Source organism: Magallana gigas, chromosome 1 (assembly GCF_963853765.1).
Source record: "Magallana gigas chromosome 1, xbMagGiga1.1, whole genome shotgun sequence".
Lineage (NCBI taxonomy): Eukaryota > Metazoa > Mollusca > Bivalvia > Ostreida > Ostreidae > Magallana > Magallana gigas.
Genome location: NC_088853.1, coordinates 7,090,211 through 7,115,091, shown reverse-complemented (window position 1 = coordinate 7,115,091; position 24,881 = coordinate 7,090,211). Strand labels below are relative to the sequence as shown.

Sequence of the window (24,881 nt, the reverse complement as noted above, 5' to 3'; positions counted from 1 at the left end):
CCCGAGTAAACCCAAAGTAAACACCATGTGGACCCAAATTTTCAAAAAGTAAACCCAGAAAGTTAACCAGGATTTAGTTGGGGTTTACACTGGTGTTAGGTTGGGTCTGATCGGTACTGTAAGTGTAATACAATTAAATACCCTTTTAGTTGCTTTCAGGAATCTGGTAATTATTATTTGAAAAATGGAACTAATGGTGTCCATACATGTATCAGACTATTGTATCTTCAATCTTAAGGTTTTGCTTTAATTAAACGATTACCATGAAAAAAGGCTTCAAGTCTGGTGCCAACTTGTTGTACCATTGCTTGTTCATAAATTTCTGGGAGCAGGTGTGAGCCACAATATCATACATGAAATTCTCATACGCAAATGTTAATGGACTGGATCTAATTCCCCAAACTACTGCCTCGTCATCCATCAGATCAATGGCGTGCTTTGTGTCTTCTTCGTACATGCTGTCCATCATTTTAAGACACCGTTCCTCAAATAATCTAAATCCAAACATCAAACTTACATATACTAGTATTTGATTATGAACAAACTTTATAATATTATGCTTTTAGACAATTATTAAAATCAAAACAATATCAATGAAAGGTCATCGTTCAAATTATGTATATATATGTATTCAAGTGCAATGTTCTTAGGTTGTTATTACCTTATTTGTTTGTTTAAATATTTATTTATAAGACATTTCAAAGACATACTTTTCACGTTTGATTTATAAACGGGAAATGCATAACCAATTGCTTATTTAGTGACTCATGTGGCCTTAAAACAAAATAAAACCTAATTTACATTTAAAAGCCATTTGTACTACAAATGGTGTTGGATAATTTTATTGTAAACTTCCACTTTTTTTCTTTTTATAGTTTATGAATAAGTGTGGGCAATTTACCGAATCATGTTTGTTCTCTTAAGATTAATTTTCATGCATTTTTTTCCGTACAATATTCTGCATGGATTAGATATTTCGCTTCCTTTATTCAATTTTTCTTATAAATGATTAACAATTTTCAGACCTAAACGTTTCTTTAAAAAAAGTAAAAAAACATGTTCGATGTCTGCATCTTATTTGGCCATCAAATTTTATTAAAGGATTACTTCTTCTTCACACACATGTTAATAGCGTGTATTTCTCATCTAACATGAGTGACAAATCATTGGTTTACTCAGTCAGGTGTATACAAAGTTAATGTTCATTACAAAAACCCCAGATGCTATATCACAATAATGAAATTTTCCATTTTTTCTAAGAACACTCAATATATTACACAAATTTAAACCAACCCATTCGAAAAAAACAGAACCAAAACCGAACAGATGAAAATGTACCGTGGTTTTCAGTTAATCCACTGAACCATGACAGCATAAACGTTTACTGTATAGCCATAAATCAAAGAATTTTACTGAATAGTGTGCATGTCCCCTATTCAGAGGAGACTTGATACGACCAGTAAAACGTATGCAAAGAATGCGAGAGCTCGTGCAACGTAAGCGAGAGCTCGTGCAACGTATGCGAGAGCTCGTGTGAAGCTCAAAAACTTCGATCGCAAAGTGTTGTAAAGTGGTCGTTCGCCAAATGTGAAAGGGGCTAAAAGGTCGTCTATGGGAGGCAGAAAGGCTAAAAAAGAAATAGTTCCCTGGAGAAAACGTAAGCCGGAGAAAGCGTATTCATAAATGAGGTTGCGTTTCCCCGAGAGGGAAATCGGAGAAATTTAAGGAATTTGAAAAATATTAGCAAGAATTAAATAGACATAAAGAATTAAAATAGATATAAAACTGTACTATTCCGATAAAAATATGTAAATTTTGACTTGTATATTGTTTACATCAGGCACATTGGTTTTGGACGGGGCGGGCCCAAAAAAAGAGGAAATTACAACTTTTCAAAAGTCGTGAAAACCCTTATCTGTGGCGGTCGGGATGTGTGTATTTTATACAATGTCTATAACTTCAATTTCCCTATCAATTTCCTCCTTTCACTTCACTTTCTTATCATGGATGGGCCAAAATTAAGTGCAATCATTTATGTATTTGTATATTTAAGAGAAAATGGTTGCTGAGAGAAAAAAGTGTCGGATGCCCCCCCCCCCCCCTTCCCAGATGCAATGTGTCTATACATAATCACGAATATTAAATGATAACACAATTCAGGGACGTAGCATCGTTTTTGAAGTGGAGGTTTGGGGTGGGTGAGGACATACTCATCCTAAAAACATTGACAAGCCAAAAAAACCTATACGTCCTGGGGTGGAAAGGTAATGCATTCCACAATTGATATTTCTTTCATCCTACAGCTGAGTCACACCAAAGACGCAAAGACTCACGGCGACGGACGAAGAACAGTTGAAAAAGCGCGACTCACTTGACCTAAAAACTATCTTTTTTAAAGAAAAATGATCCACCTAATCTAAATATGTCTTGTACTTCCTACAGTTTATCAACTGTAATGTGTCAGCATTTTCCGTCCATTTTTAGTTTTCTATCTTTCTGTTTTTATTGATGTCATCACAATTCTCTAATTCCTTTTTTTTTTGTTTTAATGCGAAATCATAAAATGGCATTAATTTCTAATGTATTTTATTATCCATTATATAATCAATAGAGAATATCTTCCAAGATGTTCACAACAATTTATTGCCAATGCCGCCTCAAACGCTGACGTCGCCACTTTTACTAAAAACTTACCTTTCAAAATGTACCAAAACGCGCTATAAAATCTGTAGAAACTTTGTGTCGTTCACAAAATTAATAAGATACACATAAGTTGTCACTGATTCAAATGCATAACTCACTTTAACAAGAGGCCCATGGGCCACATCGCTCACCTGAGCAACAACGGCGAACTACATTGACTTAACACACTTTACGGTCAGACGCGACCTATCTTCCATTATTTTCTATTTTTTCATATCTCCAAAATGTGAAGATTTCCACCAAGTAATTCCATAATTATATTTTCCTGTTATATGATACTTTTTTATTTAGATATAAAGTGTTCAATTGAAAATATATACTATGACTTTATTTATAAGCATTCAAATGCATTTTGTAATTTTGCATGCTATTTTTAAGGAAAATTCTAAAAATTCTAGCTCTAAAAATAGCCTGGTAATTAACCTTGAATTTTTAGGAATTAACAGGTTTAAATGTTAATAAATAAGGAATAATTTATCAGGGAACATTATAAAAAAATTGAGGAACGTCTCGTGTGTCCTTAAATAATTAAGAACAGTAAAATTTAATATTTAGCAAATTCAAGTACCATGATAATTTTCTGACCTAAAACTCATTATTTTATAAAGGGGTAGGGGTGAAAATATATTGTGATATATTAATTATATATAACACCGGTATATTATTTCCTACAATTTTTGCACATATGTCAACAGTATTAGCTCATTTAAGATAAAACAAATCATACATTTCCTAAGACGTACATCAGTTAAAAAATCAACACCCATTGTGGGCCTACCTTATTGTGTGTAATCATAAATTTAACATTTTGAATCTACACAATTAAAGGATGCCAACATTTTATTTCATTAATATGTTGTCTTAGAAGCCATGCAATGCATTTTTTTTATATGATGACAATACTGGAAAAGGTAGTTACCATGTACCTGCAATATTTCTTGTTTGGTATATTGGTATTTATAAAAAAAAAAATATCGAATTTAAATTAGTGTAATTTTCATTTTCCACATCTAAGTGAATATTTTTAGTGTGTTTATTTAAGATGCCAAGCTCTATGAATATACCATGCAGATGAGATATATTTCATTTTCACAGCTGATATCTCATATGTGAAAGTTAACGAATGATTGACGGAGAGAGAATCGCCAGTTAGTCTGGAAGGCAGTACGCAGTGTTTGAACTATGTGGCAAAAGTTGCTAAGGCTACAGTAAAAAACTTAATTGGACTTCCCTTAAATAATTGTTTACCTATTGTAAACTTGTGTGACGTTTTATATCCTTATTCACTTGATCGATGAAAACATTTGACTGAAAAATGTTGTCACATGATGTGTTATTTAATGTATTGTCAGGCATACAGGTATCAGTTCTGTACTAAGGCCCATTAATTATTTCATATTCCCTCAAAAACAACAAACGGCTACAAACCAAGAAGATTTTCTACTGCAATATTTTCTTTAAAATAATGATAATGCACGGATATCCTCATAACTATAATGTGTCAGAACTGTTTAAAAGAAGTTTTTATTTACTCGTTTGAAAAATACCACAATAGTTGCAGATTTCAAATAATTTATCAAATAATAAAGGACCCCAGAAAATAGGTATAGCACATCATCCTTTAGATTTTTCTATACACAAGTATATAATGTTTAGCAATTTAAGACAATTCCAATGATCAACAAACATTTCAGCGTCAGTCGTAGAATGATAGGCAACTTTTAAAAACTTATCCAATTTCATTTGTTTAATGAACTCATACATTATATAGATAAAATGTTATGTAATTGAGTTAGCCAGGTGACACAAAATCAGTTTATGCACTGTGTATTTTGGAGAAATTAGTCCTACCCTATGACCCAATTACAACAGTTTTTAGTTTTGAAGATAACTGTAAACAAACGGTTTTGAATTAATTTGGCAGAGTTATTAAATAATTACAAGTTACCTTCTAATTGTAGTATCAACAAGAAATGTAATGATTATCGATTGAAATTTTCAATGCACGGTATATGTGTTTGCATCACCCGTATTTATAACCTCTAAAGATAAGACAATCTCGGGTGATTAATCACAACAGGGTTTAACTGAGGCTGTGAAAACGTCTTTTCAAATTCATAAACATCTTTTTATTGTCTTTGGATTTAATTTACACGATTACGAACTCGGAATACATGGCTACTTCAAATTCTCTTTCGGAGGAAATTCCGGTGAAGTTACCGATCAAAAATCGATTATCTCAACCAAAGTCGCTCCCTTGTTTGATCCTTGTTGACACAATTAGAAATTAATAAACAATAAAAACGGAGGGAAATGCACTTTAGTACGTTGTTAATGTATCAGATTTTATCATTTTCGCAGGTAAACAATCAACTGCCTATTTACCGAAGTCTATGTTACAAAGTTTCCCAAGTTAAAAAGCAAAATGAAACAAAAAAATCAAAACAAGCTAAATCCACCCTCACAAGTGAAAATGACAACGCGTTGAAATATTTAACCTCAATTTACTTCACAATAATTGGCACCAAAGTTATTTCCATGTTTCATAGATTATATTCGCACGTGAACTGTTGCACAACAAACTGCCAGCTTCAAACAAAGAACCTCGTTTTCGAGATGCGGTAGACTGGCGATGCTTGTCATAAGACCAGTCTATCGCAAATAGTTGCCAGTCTACGATATATGGAATAACGAGCCATTCTTTATTAGTATTTTCGCAATTATCTTAAATTTGGAACAGAATTCGGCTATAATTTTTGCAATTTATTTTTTCCTTTCCCTAAGGATGATTTATGCTAAATTACGTTAAGATTAACTCAGTAGTTCTTGAGAAGAATTTTTTTTAAAATGCACCCCCCTTTTTTACAGTTTCGAGGTTTTCTCCGCTTTGAATACAATCTGGCCTTTTATTTTTGCAATTTATATTCACCTACTTATAAGGATGATTTGTGCCAAATTTGGCCAAGAGAAGAAGATCAAAATGTAAAAAAGTTTACAGACGGACAGACGGACGGACGGACGGACGACGGACAACGGGTGATCAGAAAAGCTCACTTGAGCTTTCAGCTCAGGTGAGCTAAAAAAAAATTCCTCTAGAAGTGCTTATTTGCACGATTTTCATTACCGTACGCTGAATCGAGGCCTTTTTGACATTGCACCGCATGTCAAAATTAATATATATTATCTAATATTCCATCGTGATACTTATATTAATCCTAGACATATTTGATATCAATATCAAGAAATGCAAGTTACATCAATTCTTAATGGTACATGGTTAATTGTTCTGTGTCATGTACTGATGACGCCATTTGTTTCAGTTTTCAGAACCCTCGTATATACTATCAATAAAACGTCAATATTATACCTTGAATGTTCCTCTAGATCTTTTGCTAAAACCTGCTCTTTGACATTATTGGCCTTATTAGAAAGCTTTTTCAGCATAGCCGAGCATATAAGTCCCGTCACTAAAAAGACAAAACGGCATTTTACATATTTGCACATTTGCACTTTTCAAAATATACAATTTAATGTTTATGAAAAAAATCAAGTAAACATTCTCTTAACCTTGTGTTACCATTCTAGTAAATACATGATAAGGTCTCATTGAGAACATAGTTTAGAATAATATAATGTTAACTTTAAAAATTTAAACAGCTTACGGAGTTGATCTGTTCCTCTGAGCCAACATATTTCAGCCAATTCTCTTCTATTTGCGAATATTGCCCAAAGTAAAATATCGGAAATATTCAAATAGATTGGGCCTTTGTTATCACTGTCTTCTTTTGCTTTAGTCTTGTCTTTGTTCTTCTTGACTTCATCTTTTGATTCTATACAACATGAGACAAAAATGAGCCTAAATAACATAAAAGATGACGGTTGTCTTTATTTGTATTAATTTTCGAAAAGCATGACCTTTCAATCAGTCTGATACCTAATATAATGGACATTTACACAAACGTCAAATGTATTTTAGATATATAATATATAAAATATTGAAAGCTTTGCTGTTTTGTTGGAAAATGGATAAATATACAACATAATTTAACGAGGCCGAGTACAGAACGAGTACGCACGCTTTCGCGCAGCGTTTCATTTGTATTGTGACGTCATCTTTTTGCATGGTTGACGCCACAACGTGATAGTTTCAACTGCAGATATTCAGCGAAATTTGTTAAAAATAGCTCGTTTGATGCGTAAAATTAATGTTATATTGTGGAATAAACATACATGTCTCGAAGTTTAAGCTATATTTGGGCCTCGGGTCAAACACGTGAAGAGGGTTCAGCAAGCCTAGCCCTCTGTCACGTTTTCTTAACCCGCCTAAATATAGCTTAGTTCATATATTTCAAAAGAGTAACCATGTATTTTATATTAATGACCCTTAATATGTGATGTTATATATTATTTATAACTTAAATACGTCTGAATGTTTTGATAATACTATAAAGATCACCATTTCCGCCTTTGTCAAATAAAAAATAGCCATTATCTGACACATCTAGGAAATTAGGCCATACAAAACCAACTTTGATAAGACCCCTGGAACAAACCAGGTGGTAAAAGGTTTTTTTTTTATTTGACCATTTGATACCTTTTAGCAATAACTTTAATATGTAGAACAGAAAAAGAAATCCCTAGGGCAGAAGTTTTAAAAAAATGTAAAAAATGTGCAAAATTTATACATTTCAAGCAAAATCCTATAGGGTCCTATGTTGAAAATTAACAAACTTTGAGATGACCTCCTAAACAAACGGTGTGGTAAATTTCTTACTTTTTTATCTTAAAATAATAATTATATCAGTAGAAATTCATGTTAAAAATTTCATTCAAAATCAAGGGCAGAACAAATTAGACCCGGTCTCGTTAAGTCGGGTTATAGACATGTACATGTTCTCGCAATTTAAAAGTCGAAAAAAACCCCTGATTAATTTGATAATGAAACTGATATGATATCCGCACTATACAATAGTATGCACGCACAATGCAATAAGATTGACACAATGTTATATAGGATAGGAAAGAATTGTAATGACATGTGCTGATAGAGCAAAATCAAAAGTCCGAGGGGAAAATCCAAAACATGAGCAGAGCAAACACAAAAACTGGAGGTAAGATCCGTTGCTATAGAGATGTGAGCATCCTCAGCTGACTGGTCACTACCACCGTGAGCTATAAGTAAATCGGGAAGAACGGAAAAGTCTGTGGACAATACAGTGATTAATAAGGATCTAACAACAAGATTCAAAAACGTCAATCAGCATGCGACACACTGGAAAATTGTATTTGTAGCTTGTACTGTATCCATCTATCTATCTATCTATTCATCTATCTATCTATCTATCTATCTATCTATCTATCTATCTATCTATCTATCTATCTATCTATCTATCTATCTATCTATCTATCTATCATACACTCGTAAGTGTAAAATATCCAGTGATATACAATTACACCTTTAATTCACCTTTGTAACGTAGAAGTTTTCTACACAGATGTCTTGATGCTTTTGCTACAGACTTTGGAAGTTTTTTAAGCTTCTTCTTTTGTTTTTCCTTCCATTTGTCTCCCCCTTTTTTCTTTTTTTCCATCAAACATTTGTATCTGTGGCAAATTTTCTTTGCTTTTTTTTACCTGTATTTGCTATAAAAACAACATTTCAAAAATGATATGCAAGCCTGAATTTGTATTGATAACGATAAACATTTAAAAAGATAGAATCAAATTTAGTTGACTCCAACCTTTAAAATCCACTGCATATGAAGGCAATCGGTGTTGTCTTTAAAATCGCAATCTTGGCACGAAACAGTCTGTAAAATGAAACTTTTTTTCAGTTTAACGTGGACAGAAATGTTAAAAAACTATTCAAGCATTTTATCAAGAACCTATACAAATACCTGCTCATACAACTCAGGCAGATATATTCTATCAAAGTCCACACCTTGGTCCAGCAAAACCCTCACGTAGTCACATCGATTTGCCTTCAATGCCTCCAAGAGAAGAATCTGTGTTAAAAGATTATTTTTATAGTTCCATCATACTTTAGCATTTAATGTTAAATTCCATATATGCAATTACTCAATTTTTACAAAAAAAGTGATCTAAGCCTGAATATATTTAGAATGCACATTTATCTTTATTATTTTTTTTACATCTGCATTCAAGATATTTCTCTTTTTTTTTGGTATTCCAATTCTAATTGCATTTAGAATATCAGAACAGTAAAGTGTATTCAAATTGTTAAAAAAAGTAACAAAAATGAATAATCGAATTCAAAAATCATTTAGACAACAAAACTTATTACTTACAGGTCCGCATCTTTTCATTAGATCAGATTCCTGTAATAGCTGGTATCCAAAAAAGAAGTATAATGGGAGAGAAGTTGGAGTTGAATACATTGGATTCAATATAAATGGTCTTGATTCCTTAAACTCATTGAAAAGAGGAATTATAAACTCTAGGTCTACGGAATCGGTACGCAAAAGTTTCCATGCAAGAGAATACTTCTTGAGTTCTTTGTCATCTGTGCCAGTTTTTGACCCAGGTTGTTGAATCGCCGTTTTCTGTGTACCTTATCAAAACGGAACAAAAAATCAAATTCATAAAATGAGATCCTGAAAAGTAGAGGTCATGTACTTGGTATTTTGAAGGTTATGGAACTTCTTTTAAATATTTCACATCAAATTTACTCTTTTTCAATAGGATAACTCACTCATGTAAAACGCGAAATGTAATAGAAAAAAAGTATCGATCATGCTTTCAACTGCATTATCATGACTATATACGTATGAAATACGCATCTCGTCAAACAAAGGACTATGTCATTATACACTCTGTGCACAATTTGTATATTTGCGGGGGTGAAATCAAATGTATAAACTTTTTTTTTAAAATGCAATCAACGATTTAGGCGTCATTTGATAATAACTAATAAAATTTAATTGTGCCTTCCATTTATGGGTTGCCCCATCCTGAGAAAAAACCTTATTCACAATTAAAGTGTGGGTTTTAATGTTTAATTGCAACGTTACAACCCTCAAAACTATCAAGGTCATAGTGACAATTTGATGGAACTGACACTTAAAAAAGCTACTAAAGACATGAAGTCTGTTTTGGGTGGACCGGTCTTTTAATGATGAAATATCTAAAACTAGGTTACTTTTGACTTGTTTAATTGCAAAGATTCAATGTCCAAAACATTTTTTTAAACTTTTGAAAATTATATGCCTTTTGACACACACAAAATATATCTAATTATATATGGATGGCCACAGCATTTGAAAAAATTGTCACCACGACTTCTTCCTAATTTACGAAGGAAATTGAGAATGCTTTATGATGAAAAAAATTGTTAAAACGTTGATCCCGTAAGTTGTTACGGCCAATTGATTTATAAAATTTGGCCAACAAGTCTTACGTGCCTCAATACAGAAAGGGTAAAATTCTTCTAAAGTAAAAACCTAATATGCTTTCATTTAATTGTCAGAATCAAATCGTTAAATGTGCATGCATTGATATAGATTTTTTTAATATTAGGTTACAACTGAATTAGGAATGCATTGAAAACCATTTTAAAAATAAAATCTGCAGGGTCAATTTAAATCAACGTTTTCGTCCGTATATTTTTGAAGATATACACATTAATTAAATAGAATTTTATATGGGTAAAGAATTATTTAAAAAAAAATTAGACATCACTCCTATAACAGTGTTTATTTTGTTCAAAGTTGTCTAGTGGTTTTTAAATAATTTAAGTTTACAGAGGAACTTTGTCTTTTGAAAAAAGTCGTTTGAAGTGTTTAAGTAAACTATAATTATTAATGAACAGTTCGTTTTAAGATTAAAATGTCAAATGTCAAATTACATCCACCTTTGGTTTCTCTCTTGAAGATGTTTTCAATTGACCAGCAACTCACGATTGCCTCCCCTACGATGTTGGACAACATAAGTGGATCATCTCGATCAAGGTCAAAGACTCCGACCTAAAATACAATAATATAGAATTATTGTGTAATCGTCTACTTTTGGTTCTATATCGTAGCATATACATCAATACCAAATGACTTGTTGATTCTATTTTTCAGATATATACATGTATGTTGTCTTTCTTTAGTTAAGCTTATGGTAGTTTTTTTTTTTGCTTATTCTAATCTAATAGGTACATTACATTACCGACATATTTTTAATTTATCAATTTGTAACTGGGCTTTGCTTTGATTAACGATGATGTTTTTTTTATCAAGAATAACTGAACAAATTTCAAGATGTTTGCTCTTTGGTTTAAATTATATCTTAAACCATTCTTATTGTCGTGCGAGTAATTTTCGCAATAATTGCGTTTATTTTTAATTTCATTTTATAAAAAACGAAGATAATATCTTTGTTTTGGGGGGTTTGATAATCTATATCATAATATGCATGAACACATGTTGAAATGATTAACGTATAATTACAATTATAATTACAGTTTGAAAATGAATTGGTATAATAAACTTGATTCCTTATAACTAAAACTTACCAAATCCCTATATACATCAATCGACTTTATATTTTTTTCTAAGCCATTGTATTCTTCATCACCAACTTGAATGCCAAATTTGAAAATGAATTGGTTTAATGAACTTGATTCCTTATAACTAAAACTTACCAAATCCCTATATTCGTCAATCGACTTTATATTTTTTTCTAAGCCATTGTATTCTTCATCACCAACTTGAATGCCAAACAAGATACTAGCTTTCTTTTTCAGCGATAATTGAGGACTACAAAAAAGGCAAATTTTAAGCATGGATCAGTTTTGTTTAATTCTTCCGGTGTGGAACGCAAATCAAAAGAAAATTATTATTGCATAATGTAAATGTAAATGATAAGCTTAGTTCTATTAAATGTTTCCTGTAACATTCGTTATCAACATTAATGTAACCCTCCCCATTCGTTTATATATATATATATATATATATATATATATATATATATATATATATATATATATATATATATTTTCTCTCTCTTTTGTTTGGAGGGGGGGTGAGGCTACAAGTCCATAAAAGATAATTTATTCGTGCATTTTTAACGATACTTTTTTTTAACGCTCTGAGAATCTATGATTTGTTTTTATCTTAAATAAGATATTGATGGTATGAATGCCTTTTCGTACAAGGCAAGATAACAATAGCAACGAACCAGGTACATTCCCTTCAAGTTACATGTAACATTAACTGCTGGTTGAAATGCATCATTCCGAGATCCATAACTGCATTAAAAAATCTTCTTTCAGTTGTTTACACGCAGCAGGGAGCTCCTCCAGACGATTAGGTTATAAATAGTCATTTAAATAAATGAACCTTAAAAACTGCTGAATATTTGATGCTGAATGTTGATATAAATAAACTTTGTACTTCTAGTATTAACAACAACATCCTTGTAAAGAAGACAAGCTGTTATTCTTTCAATATAATTCACTCTTAGTTGTTACGATACATTGAATAAATACTAACGAATAGAATGCAGTTTGTGATGTCAACGTTGATTATGACGTCATAATGTACGTAGTATTGACAAGCGACTTTCTACACATTGTGAAATCAATAAGGAAGCATTAACATTTCGACATATCAAAACTTCAGTGAGATAAATGTTAATATATGTATCTAGTGTTTGGTAACATCTATGATTAATTTAACATATCACTTTTTAATTCAGCGGGACTTATGAATGAAACGTAATTATGTTCATTTGTAAATATACATGCGTCCATAAACACAACACTAAAACATGTGATTGACGATATAGTAAAAATATTGAAAGTTAGAAGTTAGCAAGAAGAACCAATTTTACACAATGGTAACTTAACATTTAGAACCGTTGAAATTCTTTGGCTTGATTTCCTAGTAACCTGAAAAATGTGATTTTAAGATTATAAAACGTACTTTTCCAAATGCTCTGACACTAGATCTGCTGCCATTCCAGACCCTTTCATGATGATTACTGGAAGTTCGTTTTCCAGTGCCCGGGATATGTGTTCAATGGTCTTAAAATCCCCTTCACAGACGATGATAGCTACCGGAACAGGCATTTCTACAATAATGTTCAAACTTTTGACATCATAGTCGGTAATGTAGGTTTTTCGTATTTTGTTGTTATGATACATATTCATTTTTGAATTTAAGATTAATGAAATAAAAAAAAAACATTCCAGTCAATATCCAACTGGAGCAAAAGGCAAAAATGTTGAGGTATTCCGAAAGTAATTTTTTTATAACAGAAATCAAAGTAATAAATACTTTGACTTTTTTTTAGCTACATTAAATGAATTGACAATGATATTTACCACCTAGAAATGTGTTTTAACGCCATACGTATTTCTTCATTCTTTTAACGTCCTTCTTTTTTTTTAAAGACATTTTACCCATCCCAAAAATATAAAAATATTTTACAGTTAAATTTCAATTAACCTGAAATTAGGATCAAATTTTAGGGTTTCGCACAAAACTTCTCTTGTAAAATACATATAATGAAATAATGTCCTTTACAAGTTTACACTTAACAGGGAGTGCCTCAAAGCCGATATTTAATTACATTTATGTTCTTAATATAAGAGGTCCACAGACCTTGACAATCATCTGAGCACCACAGCCCTTAAGTGGGAGCCGTATGTTTGTATTTAAAGATTCAGTTTGTAGTGTCAACACATTATCTGACTGTAACTCCTGCAGGCATTTTACGCAACCTGTTTTATTTATAATGCACACAGCAGACATACAATTTATTTTCAAAAACATAAAATGAACATTAAATTTGTCAATCCCCCAAATAAATAAACATAAGCAGTGAATTTCAAAGTTTTAGATATTAAAGTTATCGTTTTAAAAACATTCAGTTTAGGTGATTTTAATTTAATTAGCATTTTCATTATGCGGCCATATTTTCCCAGGCCAAGGCCTTTAACACCTGACTCATGGGTCACGAATTTGACAATTTTGGTAAATGTCTTGACAGACATTAGAAACATGCATTTTTCCCCTGCTGTAAATTTAGAGAAGATAATTCTGTATGATTAGATACAGGTTCACTAAAAGACTATATTGATACCGTCCAAGGCCCCGAACCCCTAACACAGGACCCATGGGTATAACGATTTTGATGGAGAGCTTAATGGTATTTGATTGGCATTGGTATCACTGATTTATCTTATATCCCACTACTGTGAAAGGAAAAAAGGAGATTTTCTAAGATTTAACAAATTCTCAACATACATTGGCATCGCCTTTTGTCCGTGATTCCTAACCTAGGGACCATAAATTTAACAATTTTTATGGGAAATGCTCCATGGACATCTAATCATGCATTTCTTTTTTCGAATTTTACATTGGATAAAAAAAAAATTGTAAGATTTAATAAGCTATAACTAAACAGTCCTGCCCTAAATAAATTATAATTTAGAGTTATCTTATTCATAAATGCTTCCAAGCAAATATGCTAAAAATTTGTCTTGTAGTTTACAAGAAGTGGTTACAATTTGTTAACAGTCGACGTACGACGAACGACACACAAAGACGGACCAAGACCGATATTAATGTAGTGACTCAGGTGATCTAATAATGGCTAATAAAACGTTAAAGTTGTCCACTAATAGATGCACGCTTTTGATAATATTTACATTTTAAGTATTGTTGGCATATCACTAAAAATAAAATTTGCAATATATTTTATACTATAACAAAAAATACATAAAAAAAAAGAAAAAAAAGTTTGTAATTTTTTTGATTCATTGTATAATTTGTAAAGGTATATATCCTGTTGAAGGTGGTAAACATCCAGTTTTCGTTATGGTGCCGGTACTGTCGCTTTTTTTGGCAAGTCAAGTATCAAAATCGATTAAATTAAATAATCCAAGAAACGTTAGATATTTTGGATTATGTTTCGCTTTGTTTAAGTACCAAAGGAACGTAATTTTTTTTTTAGATCTCACCAATTCTTCTGCAACATTCAACGTTGTTGTTTTCTTTTCAACATGAGTCAACTTTATGCACAAACATGCTCTTTAAAAGTTTATTTATGAAAATGTTTTTACAACCAGTTATTTGCCTTAGGACTTACTAGTGTCCATTTTCTCGCTAAAGAAGGCAACGTCTTGTTGAGAAACGAATTTTTCAAATTCCAACAAAAAATTGTCGCTTTCCCCTTGTGTAGTGTTTACCTCAGCTACTACTTTAGTGATTTCCATAGTAGTGTTGTTTTCGTTCCTATTGTCATTGGTGTTCTGCGTTCAAAAGAAAAAAAAATAAATCAAATTACACATCAATTTGTGAACCAGTTTCAAATATGTACGTCGACCTTTTGAAAAATAAAAACATAACTATATATATTTATTATTAGGACTGACACACTGTATGTCATTTAACAAAAACTTAATTGTAATTAACATTTTTCAAGTCCTACAATGACAACAACTAATACGAAAAAACATAGATTTATCTTTATAATTTTTTTTTAATGACTTTACCTATTATATGTATTTCGCTTAGCAATGTAGTGTATAAAACGTAACACTTAATAAAACGTATAAAACGTATATAAAACGACTACCATTAGTTTATATAAATATACTTCTAAAAAATGGCAATGAACAGTCTGTTAAAAGTAACTGCTTTGTTAAATGATATTTTTACAATTTGTCTTGAAGAAATAGATCTTGTAAATTCTCCTGCTAACTATTACTGAAATCTCCAGTGTCATTTCAGGGGAGAAGGTGGTCTGATGCAATCAGTTTTAAATTATGATATTGTAGTTATGGGAAAAAAATTATTTAAGCGTATTTTCTTTTAATTTATGTGTTAGATTCCATCACCTGTATTGTCAAAATCACTGTAGATACATCGTTTAAGTTTGAAAAGTTTGGATTTAAATTAAAAAAAAAACCATAAACCGTCTTTATAAATCCAATGAATATTTGTTTTATAGCCATTGGAGAACGTGTTTTCTTTTTGTTATATTTGGATAATTCCCAAAATGATCAAAGTCTTAAAAAAGTTAGTAAAAGTAATTTAATCATTTTGATTACGTACGTCAGCTAAAAGAAATTGTTGCCAATTCACCTTATATGAGAATCTGACTGTGACATTTACATGATTTTTTTCGTGCAGTCCTTAATAACTTTGTCTGCTGAAAGTTACGACCGATTGATCAATTGGTACTCAACTGATTATGTATAATTTTAGCCTACAGAGCCATGCAATACAATTGGTTTTCTTAAGAAATAGAAGATAATATACTAATGTAGATATATCGATCTAAGTATCATCTTTACGCGTTCTTTCTTTGGTTTTAAAAAGCCTACTAAACAAAGAAACGTAAAACAAGAAAATATGGCACACAACAAATCTTTGGCGCAACTGTCTTGCAGCTCTAAAATTTATAGTGCGCGATTGTATTCATTTCCATTAATGTTTCAAAACAATCACTTTAGTCATCGTTTTACTTCTGGAAAACTACTGCCCTTTTGTAATTTCGGACCGTCGATTTTGTATTTTTATACAGTCACACAGGTTGACTGTTTGGGTAATCGAATAAGCTCAGCCACTAAAATAATAACTGCATGATTCACCAATTCAATTGTATTACTTACAATTACCTATCATTAGCACCTTCCAAAATTTGCTTACCTTCTTATGAGTGTTCCGAGGTGAAAAATTGATCAAGCGTGGCGATTGTCCACGCTGACAATACATGATTGATTAGGCTAATTTCTTGTTTAGATTGGCTGATATTAAATAAAGCCATACCTCTGTGATTTGTTATGTAAAATTATATCAAATACGTCTGCTGGGTATAAAGAAAATGCTTACATGTTATTTGCTTATTGTGATCAAACTTAAAAATGCGTTCATCATTCAGCTTCCATTGCCTTTAGTCTACAAATGAACTCCTTTAGATCTGGTTTCATCACAGTTCTTATATCAAATCAAAGTTCAAAACTCATACTTGTTTACCAACAACAAACGCAATCAGATCGCCGACAAATGACGTTTTTTTTTCTTTATTTAGAACTGACTATTGGGACAAATGCTTGTTTTTGTCTCCATCGACAGTTTACGTGTGTACTTGAGTTTATAGATTTCAAAGTCTCTGGTTTCTTTCTTGAGCGACCACAGAATTAAATTGACGTGTTAAATTGATCGAAAAAGAGGCCCATAGGGCCACATCGCTCACATGAGCAACAATGGCTTTATCGGTGTTCAAAGGATGATGTGCCATATGGCCACTCGGTAGAATAACAAAAAAAAAAAAAAACCCACCGTAAAGTATCCAAATTATTTTGTTCATGCACTTAATCTTTGACAGTGTACTTTTATTAATACCATTTTTACAAGATCATATGCAAGATATAATACTAAATTGTTGGTAGGGGTTCACTGTAAACTTCCAATACCTTTATTTTAGTTCTGCCCCCCCCCCCCCCTTTCGCTTAACTTTATAAAGCGATCAAAATATATAAGAGCATTTATGTACATTTCCTTCTTCAACTACTTACTATTGTATTTTATTTGAAAAAAAATCATATCTGTGAAAGAAAAAACTGTACAATGTGCTCAAATGAAAAACATTCAAAAATTTTATTGGTCTTCCGCATTATAAACGATTGTTGTTTACGTGGCGTGAATTTTTGTGACGTTTTATAGCTTAATTCACTTGAGCGATGAATACACTCGAATGAAAAATGTTGTCATGTGATATGTGAAAGAGCTACCATTATCAATGCATAGGTTTAAGAACTGGGGAGGGGGCGGGCTTGCCCCCTAACCATTTTTGCAAAGTAAGACATAGCAGTACTTAAAATCTTTTCTTTTTGCTTGTCAAGATTTCTGATATCACTCTTTTATTATTTAGGCTCACCCATTATCTTCCTCTTTATAAGAAAAACAACAAATGGCCACAAACAAGATGATTTTCCGCTGTAATATTTTCTTAAGAACAGCGACAATACATTTATTCCCGTAACAGTAAGTAAGTAAATGATTTATTATAGTGACATGTGTTTTATAAACAAATAAAGATACATGTATATGATATAATACCTTAATGAATAAACACCCGGCCCATCGGACCTATATGTCACTTTATAAACATGAATATACAAAAAATAAGTTTACGCATTGTTATTTTTATACAGGATAGATTGTCTGCACATAAAAGCTGAATATACAAATTTTGCCGTTTGTCTAGGAAAGTTAGATAAGAGAAAACCAGTGCAGTAATGTATCAAAACTATGAAAACTGTTTTAAAGAAGTCGTTTTTATTTACTTGTGTCTGAAAAACCATCCAATTTGGTGTAGATTTCATATAATTCATCGTAAAAGGAGGGGGTCAGAAAGTAGTTACAGCATATCATCCTTTATCTTTTATTAAAATCACCGCGTATCTCCTTTTCATTTTTCTATACAAGTATTTAAACGTTTATTGAGGAGACATTTCTTACGGTTAACTAAGATTTCACTGTCAATCGTAGAATTATAAGCAAGATACACAATTCTGCTAGGTTTGAGTCGATTTTTGGCTCACAAGAGTTCCTTACATTCAACTGAAGATTTTGAAACTTGGTATTTTCTATTCAGCATTTAAAATGTAACGAACAAATGCTAGACCTCAGCTATGTGTGCAACAGAGAATTGTGAGCAAAGCTCTGTATCTTGCTTATAATCCGAAGCTTGACACTCAAATATGGTTAGTAAATAGAAAAAAATGTAAAAAAATAAAACAGAAGAGACATGCACTAAAAAAAGAAATAGCACGATTTATTTTTCATCATATATATACCTATATATTTCTAGCAGCGTTAGCAATCTCCGTTTATAATGAAAGTTTAGAAAATGCTTAGCATTTTAACAAAGCGCGTTGCATTAATTAACCATTACGTATAGATCGTACCGAATTACCGATAAAATGAATAGTATTTTATATGTCGTAAGTGCATCATATTTTGCCCATTTGCGCAGTTAAACAATCAGCTGTCTAATTTACCGAAATCTATTTTTGCTTTGTAAAAATATGTGAAAATTCCAAAATACAAGCGGTAGTTTCCCTCAAGTTAGATAAAAATTAAACAATAGTCAAAACAAGCTAAGACCACCGTCACAAGTGAAGATGTCAACGCATTGTAATATTTACCCTCAATTTACTTCACGAAATCGCCACATATATATTATGCATATTTCAAATATTCCCTTCGCATGTAAACTGTTGCACAACAACCGTATTCATCTTTGTCAGTTTGACCCGTTTATCATGCGTTCAACATGGCTGCTTCTAACTAAGAACCAGACTGCTCCTCTGTCTCTAACCTGGTTTTCCATAATTGAAATATCATGCCCGAAGTTAAACTGATTGGCCGCTATTCTTTCTTTATTAATAATTTCGTAAATTACTCAAATTTGAAACAGAATTAACCCATACATTTTGCAATATATATTTTTTATTTTCTGAAATAGGTGTGTGGACTAAAATTCATTTGCGTCAATGTATTAACACTTTCCATTGAGCTAAAATACATATTTGCCAAGTTTTCTTATTTTAAAGTATTAGTTATCAATTAACGCTTACTTCGCTTAACTCTGCTGCACATTTAATGAGCAGTTTGAAATAATTTAAAGATAAAAAAAAAATAAAAGAATAAGTGTTAAAAAGTATGGTAATAGTAAAAATAATACAATATGAAGTTTATTTTAACGCAATATATATTCAAAAAGGTTACTGGGTTACCCCTAAATTCATTTTTTTTTTTTAGATAATACGCATTTTTTAATAATATCACGTGAAATAAAAGCAAAAAAAATGACATGACTATGGTTTTTTTTTCTGCTTTTACATGTGGTTTAAATAGATAATCAGTTGTACTATACGATAAGAGTTGGAAGCAGATTTAAAAAAGGAAATGTTTTATCGCCCAAATAATCATTGAACTTGCTTTCTAAACCCAGAAAGTGCAACTTTTTAAGACAAAATGTATAAAAATTTTGCAACTATTAAATATAATAAAATGAAAATAGCTTTAATTCATAATCATCCGTTACCTTTTCTCCAGCAATACGAATGAGTTTTACATGTCTGTCTTCATGACTTATTTTTGTTTGAGAAGCCTTTGTTTTGAACTCCATATCTTCGTATCTTTTGTAAGCATCTCTGACGACCTTTGATACCCCTTGTTCCCTCCCACGATACAAAATCCAAGTTTCTATATAAACAAAACAACACAATTGAAAATCTAAATGCATCAAGATTAGAACAGTCATCCCGAAGTTAGCAATAGTTAGCATACAATGTAAAATACACTTCAAAACTGAGAATTGATTACTTGATTACTTATTTCTCATATCGCTCTTTTATGTAAACCTATGTTTCTTTAAACAATACTTTATTATGCAATATATCACATAAACGGATGGGATAGCAGGCATTGCCTATATAAATCCTCTCCGAGGTAAATTCATTTGTTTTATTAACAGATATAAACTGGGAAATCAGAGTAACCATGATATTTTAAAGGAGTAATTATTTTGATAACATGCCAAACAATACCTATATGTATCGATAAGAAATGACCTCTACATTTACAAGCTATATAACCATACCTCCTCCGCTCTTCGCTGCTTCTATCAGAGCTGTCTGGAACACGGTTTTTGGCCATGGTCTGGGGACGAAATTACCAGAGTCCCCAATAACTGAAAATACCATAGTGGGGGAGGAATAGACGTCTTTTTCTTTAACTTGCTTATTATGCGTGTTGCCACCTGTTGCCTTTGACTTGTCATTTTGTTTTGGTTCACTTTCGTGTTGCTCGTCATCGGAATACTCTTCAATTATCAGGCTCACATTCCTATTATCATTATTTGTTTCCTTTTCTTTCTTAGGTTTAAGATCTTTCCATATTTCTTCCCATACTCTTCGAACCTTTCATACAAATGACAGAAATGAAAAATACTGCTTTAAAAAAATCTTAATAGACATCTGATCAATTCAAAAAAACAAAGATACAAATGACAAAAAATTCTACAAAGACCAGAAGACTCGTTATATAATGCTACACCCTTAATGATAACAATGACATTTACTATATGGGTTCAGTATGTAAACTGCATTGATAAATAACATGACAATCATACGTGTATTCCAAAACGAAAAAAAAAAAACCTTTCCAAATGAAAGTTACTGATGTTAAAAAAACATGGTATGATTTTTGCTCTATTATCCTCAGTATTTTTTAGTTCTTTGTTAATTCCAATGTACCCCTTCATTCTACTTGTAAAACCCGAACAGTACACTCAAATCATTTTAACATATAATTATGAAAATAACTTTCCAAAAAACCGGGTTTTTTTTCATAACAGATGCATCGATTTATGAACGTTTAAATCCCTCGACAGTTTTATAGTAAACCTTTACATTGCTGCATTCAATCAAGAAACAAGCCATGACACATTCCATCGAAAACCGGGATTTAAATTTGTTTTACCCACATTTTTCATTAAGGGTTTGGCTTTCTCCATAATATTATCCTGCAAGCCTCACATTATACGTTCTTTGAATTACTGTAATACTTATTTTTACTATAATCGTTACTTTCTAGTGTCCTGTATAGATTGTTTTTGAATAATAAAAATGAAAAAAAAAAATAAAAAATACAACATTCAGATATTGAAAAAAGTAAACATTTGCTATAAGAGAAGTGAACGGAATTCAAAATATAAACAATATGACTTTATTCTTGTAAAAGAATTGGATATGATAAGCAATGTTTTAAACCATTATATAAATTTGCATTAGTCAGCTTTTGGTTAAAAAAAAATAAGTATTTATTTTAAAACACTACAAGAAAGTTGGTCAGTTTTAAATGATGGCAATGTTTAGCTAAAAATGAAAAAAAAAATGACATTGCATTACCTGACTTTGTTCTGCTGAGGTGGATGCCATGATTTAAACCACCGTTAAAGAAGACCACAGTCAAACTGCGTAGTCTAAATATTTTTGTCTTGACTTGTTTGCAGCTACTGCTAGATTGTCATTAGTTTTTAATGCGTATATTATGTTTTACCTGTGGCTATTTTTAATGCACAAGTCAGGCTTAAGACAATGTTAATTCATTAAAAAACAAAATGTCTTTCTGCTTCAATAATTTTAAACGTTTTAAGAAAATAAAATTTAAAGCCAAGTTCTTATTTGTATGACAAGACACTCAAAAAGATATGTCAATGTCGGGTGAACTAACATATTTTTTCTCAATTTTAAATATCTCTCTCTCTCTCTCTATTCTCTCTCTCTATTCTCTCTCTCTCTCTCTCTCTCTCTCTCTCTCTCTCTCTCTCTCTCTCTCTCTCTCTCTCTCTCTCACATAGGCTTGTACATGACATCCAATAATATATATTTTATTTAGCATTTCACCTAAATACATTGTTTTGGAAAAGGATGTACTCGTTCTGAGACAAAGTAGATACTATTATAAGGTAAAACAAAATATGATTTGGTAGAGTTGCTGATAAGAACATGGTCAAGGTGATAAAGTTTTTAAGGTCATTTTCTCGAATCCGTTTAGATTCATCGGGCAACTTAAGCGCTAACCGTAGCACTTTGGTGCTTTAGCGTACAATTTGGCGTGTAACTTTATCGGAATTTTGTGCCTGCAAGAGAATCATCGGACTAAAGCAAAAGCTGTGCTTGATTTTCCCCTGTCTGTTTTTAAACTGAAATGTGTTGGTGAACAATTACGTAATTTGTGTAAACAAATACCCGTCTTTTAGAAATGAGAAGAATAAGACACGCCCCGTACCCCGATTGTAACCTTGCACACACACACACCCATAAACCCGTTTTCTTTTTATTCAATACGTTAAACTTAAGAAGGTTTTATATTATATCCATAGCAACATCTCCCAATTTAAACGCCTATCGTCGTATTGACATTGCTATAATCAACAAACTTTTAAAAATACGAGCGTCCTAACAAATGATATGCTGTTATACAAAGAATTTGTCTAGCCGTGCTAGTAATGAACGTCATTGCAATACTGTTACAGTGTATTATAGAGTTAATCCGACATAAATGTTTAGGACAATTTTACTATGACATTACACAAAACAGCATGTTATGAACAAATGTAAGAACATGAAGAAATCTGGAAATATAACATTAATGAATTTCAGCGATCATAAACATTTTATGCAGCTGCTGAAATCAATTCGATCTAACACTGGTTTATATATATATATATATATATATATATATATATATATATATATATATATATATATATATATATATATATATATATATATATATATATATATATATATATATAACCAACATATTGGTTATGGTGCATTAGATGATATGAGGTCATATAAAGAATCATAATTATCGGGACCTTAATTATAAATAATTGTAATAGCATTCCATTTTATTTAGCAATCTTGTTTTTTAGCATGCAAATATATATCAGATAATGTATAAGAATGTTTCTAAGTGTCTTTTGTACAAGTTTGACGTGTGTTTACCAAAAGCCAGTCTAAACCCGCGGCTTCACAAGGGCAAGATCTAATTATATGTTCAGGTTTTGAAATTAGTTTAAGGGAATACTTTGGTTTTTAAAAAGTGCTGTGGTCTCAGTGATAAAATTTAAACCACAGTCAATAACGTTTACAATTTTAGAATGCATTTAAACTCCAGAATAGGGTGCCATTATTAAAAGTTATCACACTGAAGTGACCTCGCTACGTTTTAACCTGTTTTTCCGCATGATTTAATTTAATATGATCACAACTGAGATTCTATCAATTAACAAGCATTCTGAGAGTATTGCATAAGCAATAAACGTCCCCTGCCGGTTTGTGGAAATTGTAAAAACAATGCATTGTTATGCAGAATATCAAACCTGAACATTAAAAAATTGGAATTTAAAAAAATATTTTCTCGAAAATATGTCAACCAGACGTTACAAAAGTGTAAACTTGATCTGTAGTTTGACATTTTGAAGCTGTTCAGCAAATTTTATATTATTCCTCAAACGCATAAAGAAAAAAAGTGTGGAAAACTGAAGTGGGACAAACAGACCGACGGACGGACAGACAGACAGACTGACGGACGCAGAGGAAAGCTATAGTCCCCTCCTGTGAACATTGGTAGGGGACTTATAAAGGCATCATAATCTGATTTCATATAGAAATGTTTTTAGAACATTACTATCAAAGTCATAGTTTTTCTCATTCAACAAGCACACTGCACACGTTTTATATTTGATGACGAGCAATTAAATAGTCAAAACTGTCGTTTATATCTTAAAAGTTCCGTGTAATGATTTCCGTTAATAGCTCACTCTAAAACAGTTATTATTTTGATAAAGAAAATTTTTATTTGCAGTGAGCTCGAGAATCTTTTGATGAACCTTTTTTATTATATTATTTATGAACACTCTAGTAGAGTTTAAAGATATAATTTATCAATATCAAATCTAGAAAATCAGGTTATATAACGATACCGGTACATGTAGCTAAGTATTAAATTATGGTTAAATGGTCATGCATGTAATTAAATATTATTTGTTTGTTTATATAAGTATTTTTGTGTTCTTTTATCTTTTTAATTTTTCCGAAACCCTTGCACTCTTTAAAAATGATTGTTTTTAACATTTTCAATTTTCAACGTCGCGAGATGCAAGAAGTGAATGTTGTACGAATGAATCATTGGTCTTTGAAATACGTTGGATTTTATATACCTACATGGTTCTTTGCTTTTTACAAATGAACTGTCCATATTCGCAAAAAAAAATGTTATATGTCCAAACATACAAAGTTTTTTTTTTTTTACAAATATTATAGCGTTTAATGATAATGCAGATGCCCTCGAGAGAAGCGACCAGTATTTTTAATGGCATCGTACTAAACTATATCGCCCCGCTCTTCTTTAAATACACTAGATTTTGACCCGTGCGTGTACGGTTTGACATAGCATATGATATCGGACATTTACGAAATAGATACATCGACACACCGTATATTGTTGACATTTGCATTATCTAGCTTTAAGCCTACAATAATGCTATTAATTTCACTACACTATGCTGAGTTGGAATAATGTAATCTGTGTCTGCCTACCAATATACCCGTAATGTAGCAGAAAATTGCAGAATCG

The 24,881-nt window shown here is 31.4% G+C and overlaps 1 protein-coding gene across 3 annotated transcripts in view; it reads right to left on the bottom strand.

The window, feature by feature from the left end:
• Positions 1 to 21,777, bottom strand: part of LOC136274621 (transient receptor potential cation channel subfamily M member-like 2) — a 34,529-nt gene extending 12,752 nt beyond the window's left edge. Inside the window, exons 1-12 of one of the 3 annotated variants that reach the window (XR_010713074.1) lie at positions 21,641 to 21,777; positions 20,332 to 20,650; positions 19,774 to 19,934; positions 14,803 to 14,965; positions 12,633 to 12,780; positions 11,351 to 11,465; positions 10,568 to 10,685; positions 9,012 to 9,274; positions 8,601 to 8,708; positions 8,445 to 8,513; positions 8,171 to 8,346; positions 6,395 to 6,533 (exon numbers count right to left, since the gene is read on the bottom strand). Coding sequence is in view for 1 of the 3 variants with exons in the window: in XM_066081932.1 (XP_065938004.1) it covers positions 263 to 494; positions 6,071 to 6,170; positions 6,366 to 6,533; positions 8,171 to 8,294 (624 nt within the window). In the remaining 2 variants the exon portion in view is untranslated. Of the gene's footprint in view, positions 1 to 262; positions 495 to 6,070; positions 6,171 to 6,365; positions 6,534 to 8,170; positions 8,347 to 8,444; positions 8,514 to 8,600; positions 8,709 to 9,011; positions 9,275 to 10,567; positions 10,686 to 11,350; positions 11,466 to 12,632; positions 12,781 to 14,802; positions 14,966 to 19,773; positions 19,935 to 20,331; positions 20,651 to 21,640 lie in introns of those variants that run through there. The other 2 variants (XR_010713076.1, XM_066081932.1) reach the window with 2 other exon arrangements.
• Positions 21,778 to 24,881: the final 3,104 nt, after the last annotated feature.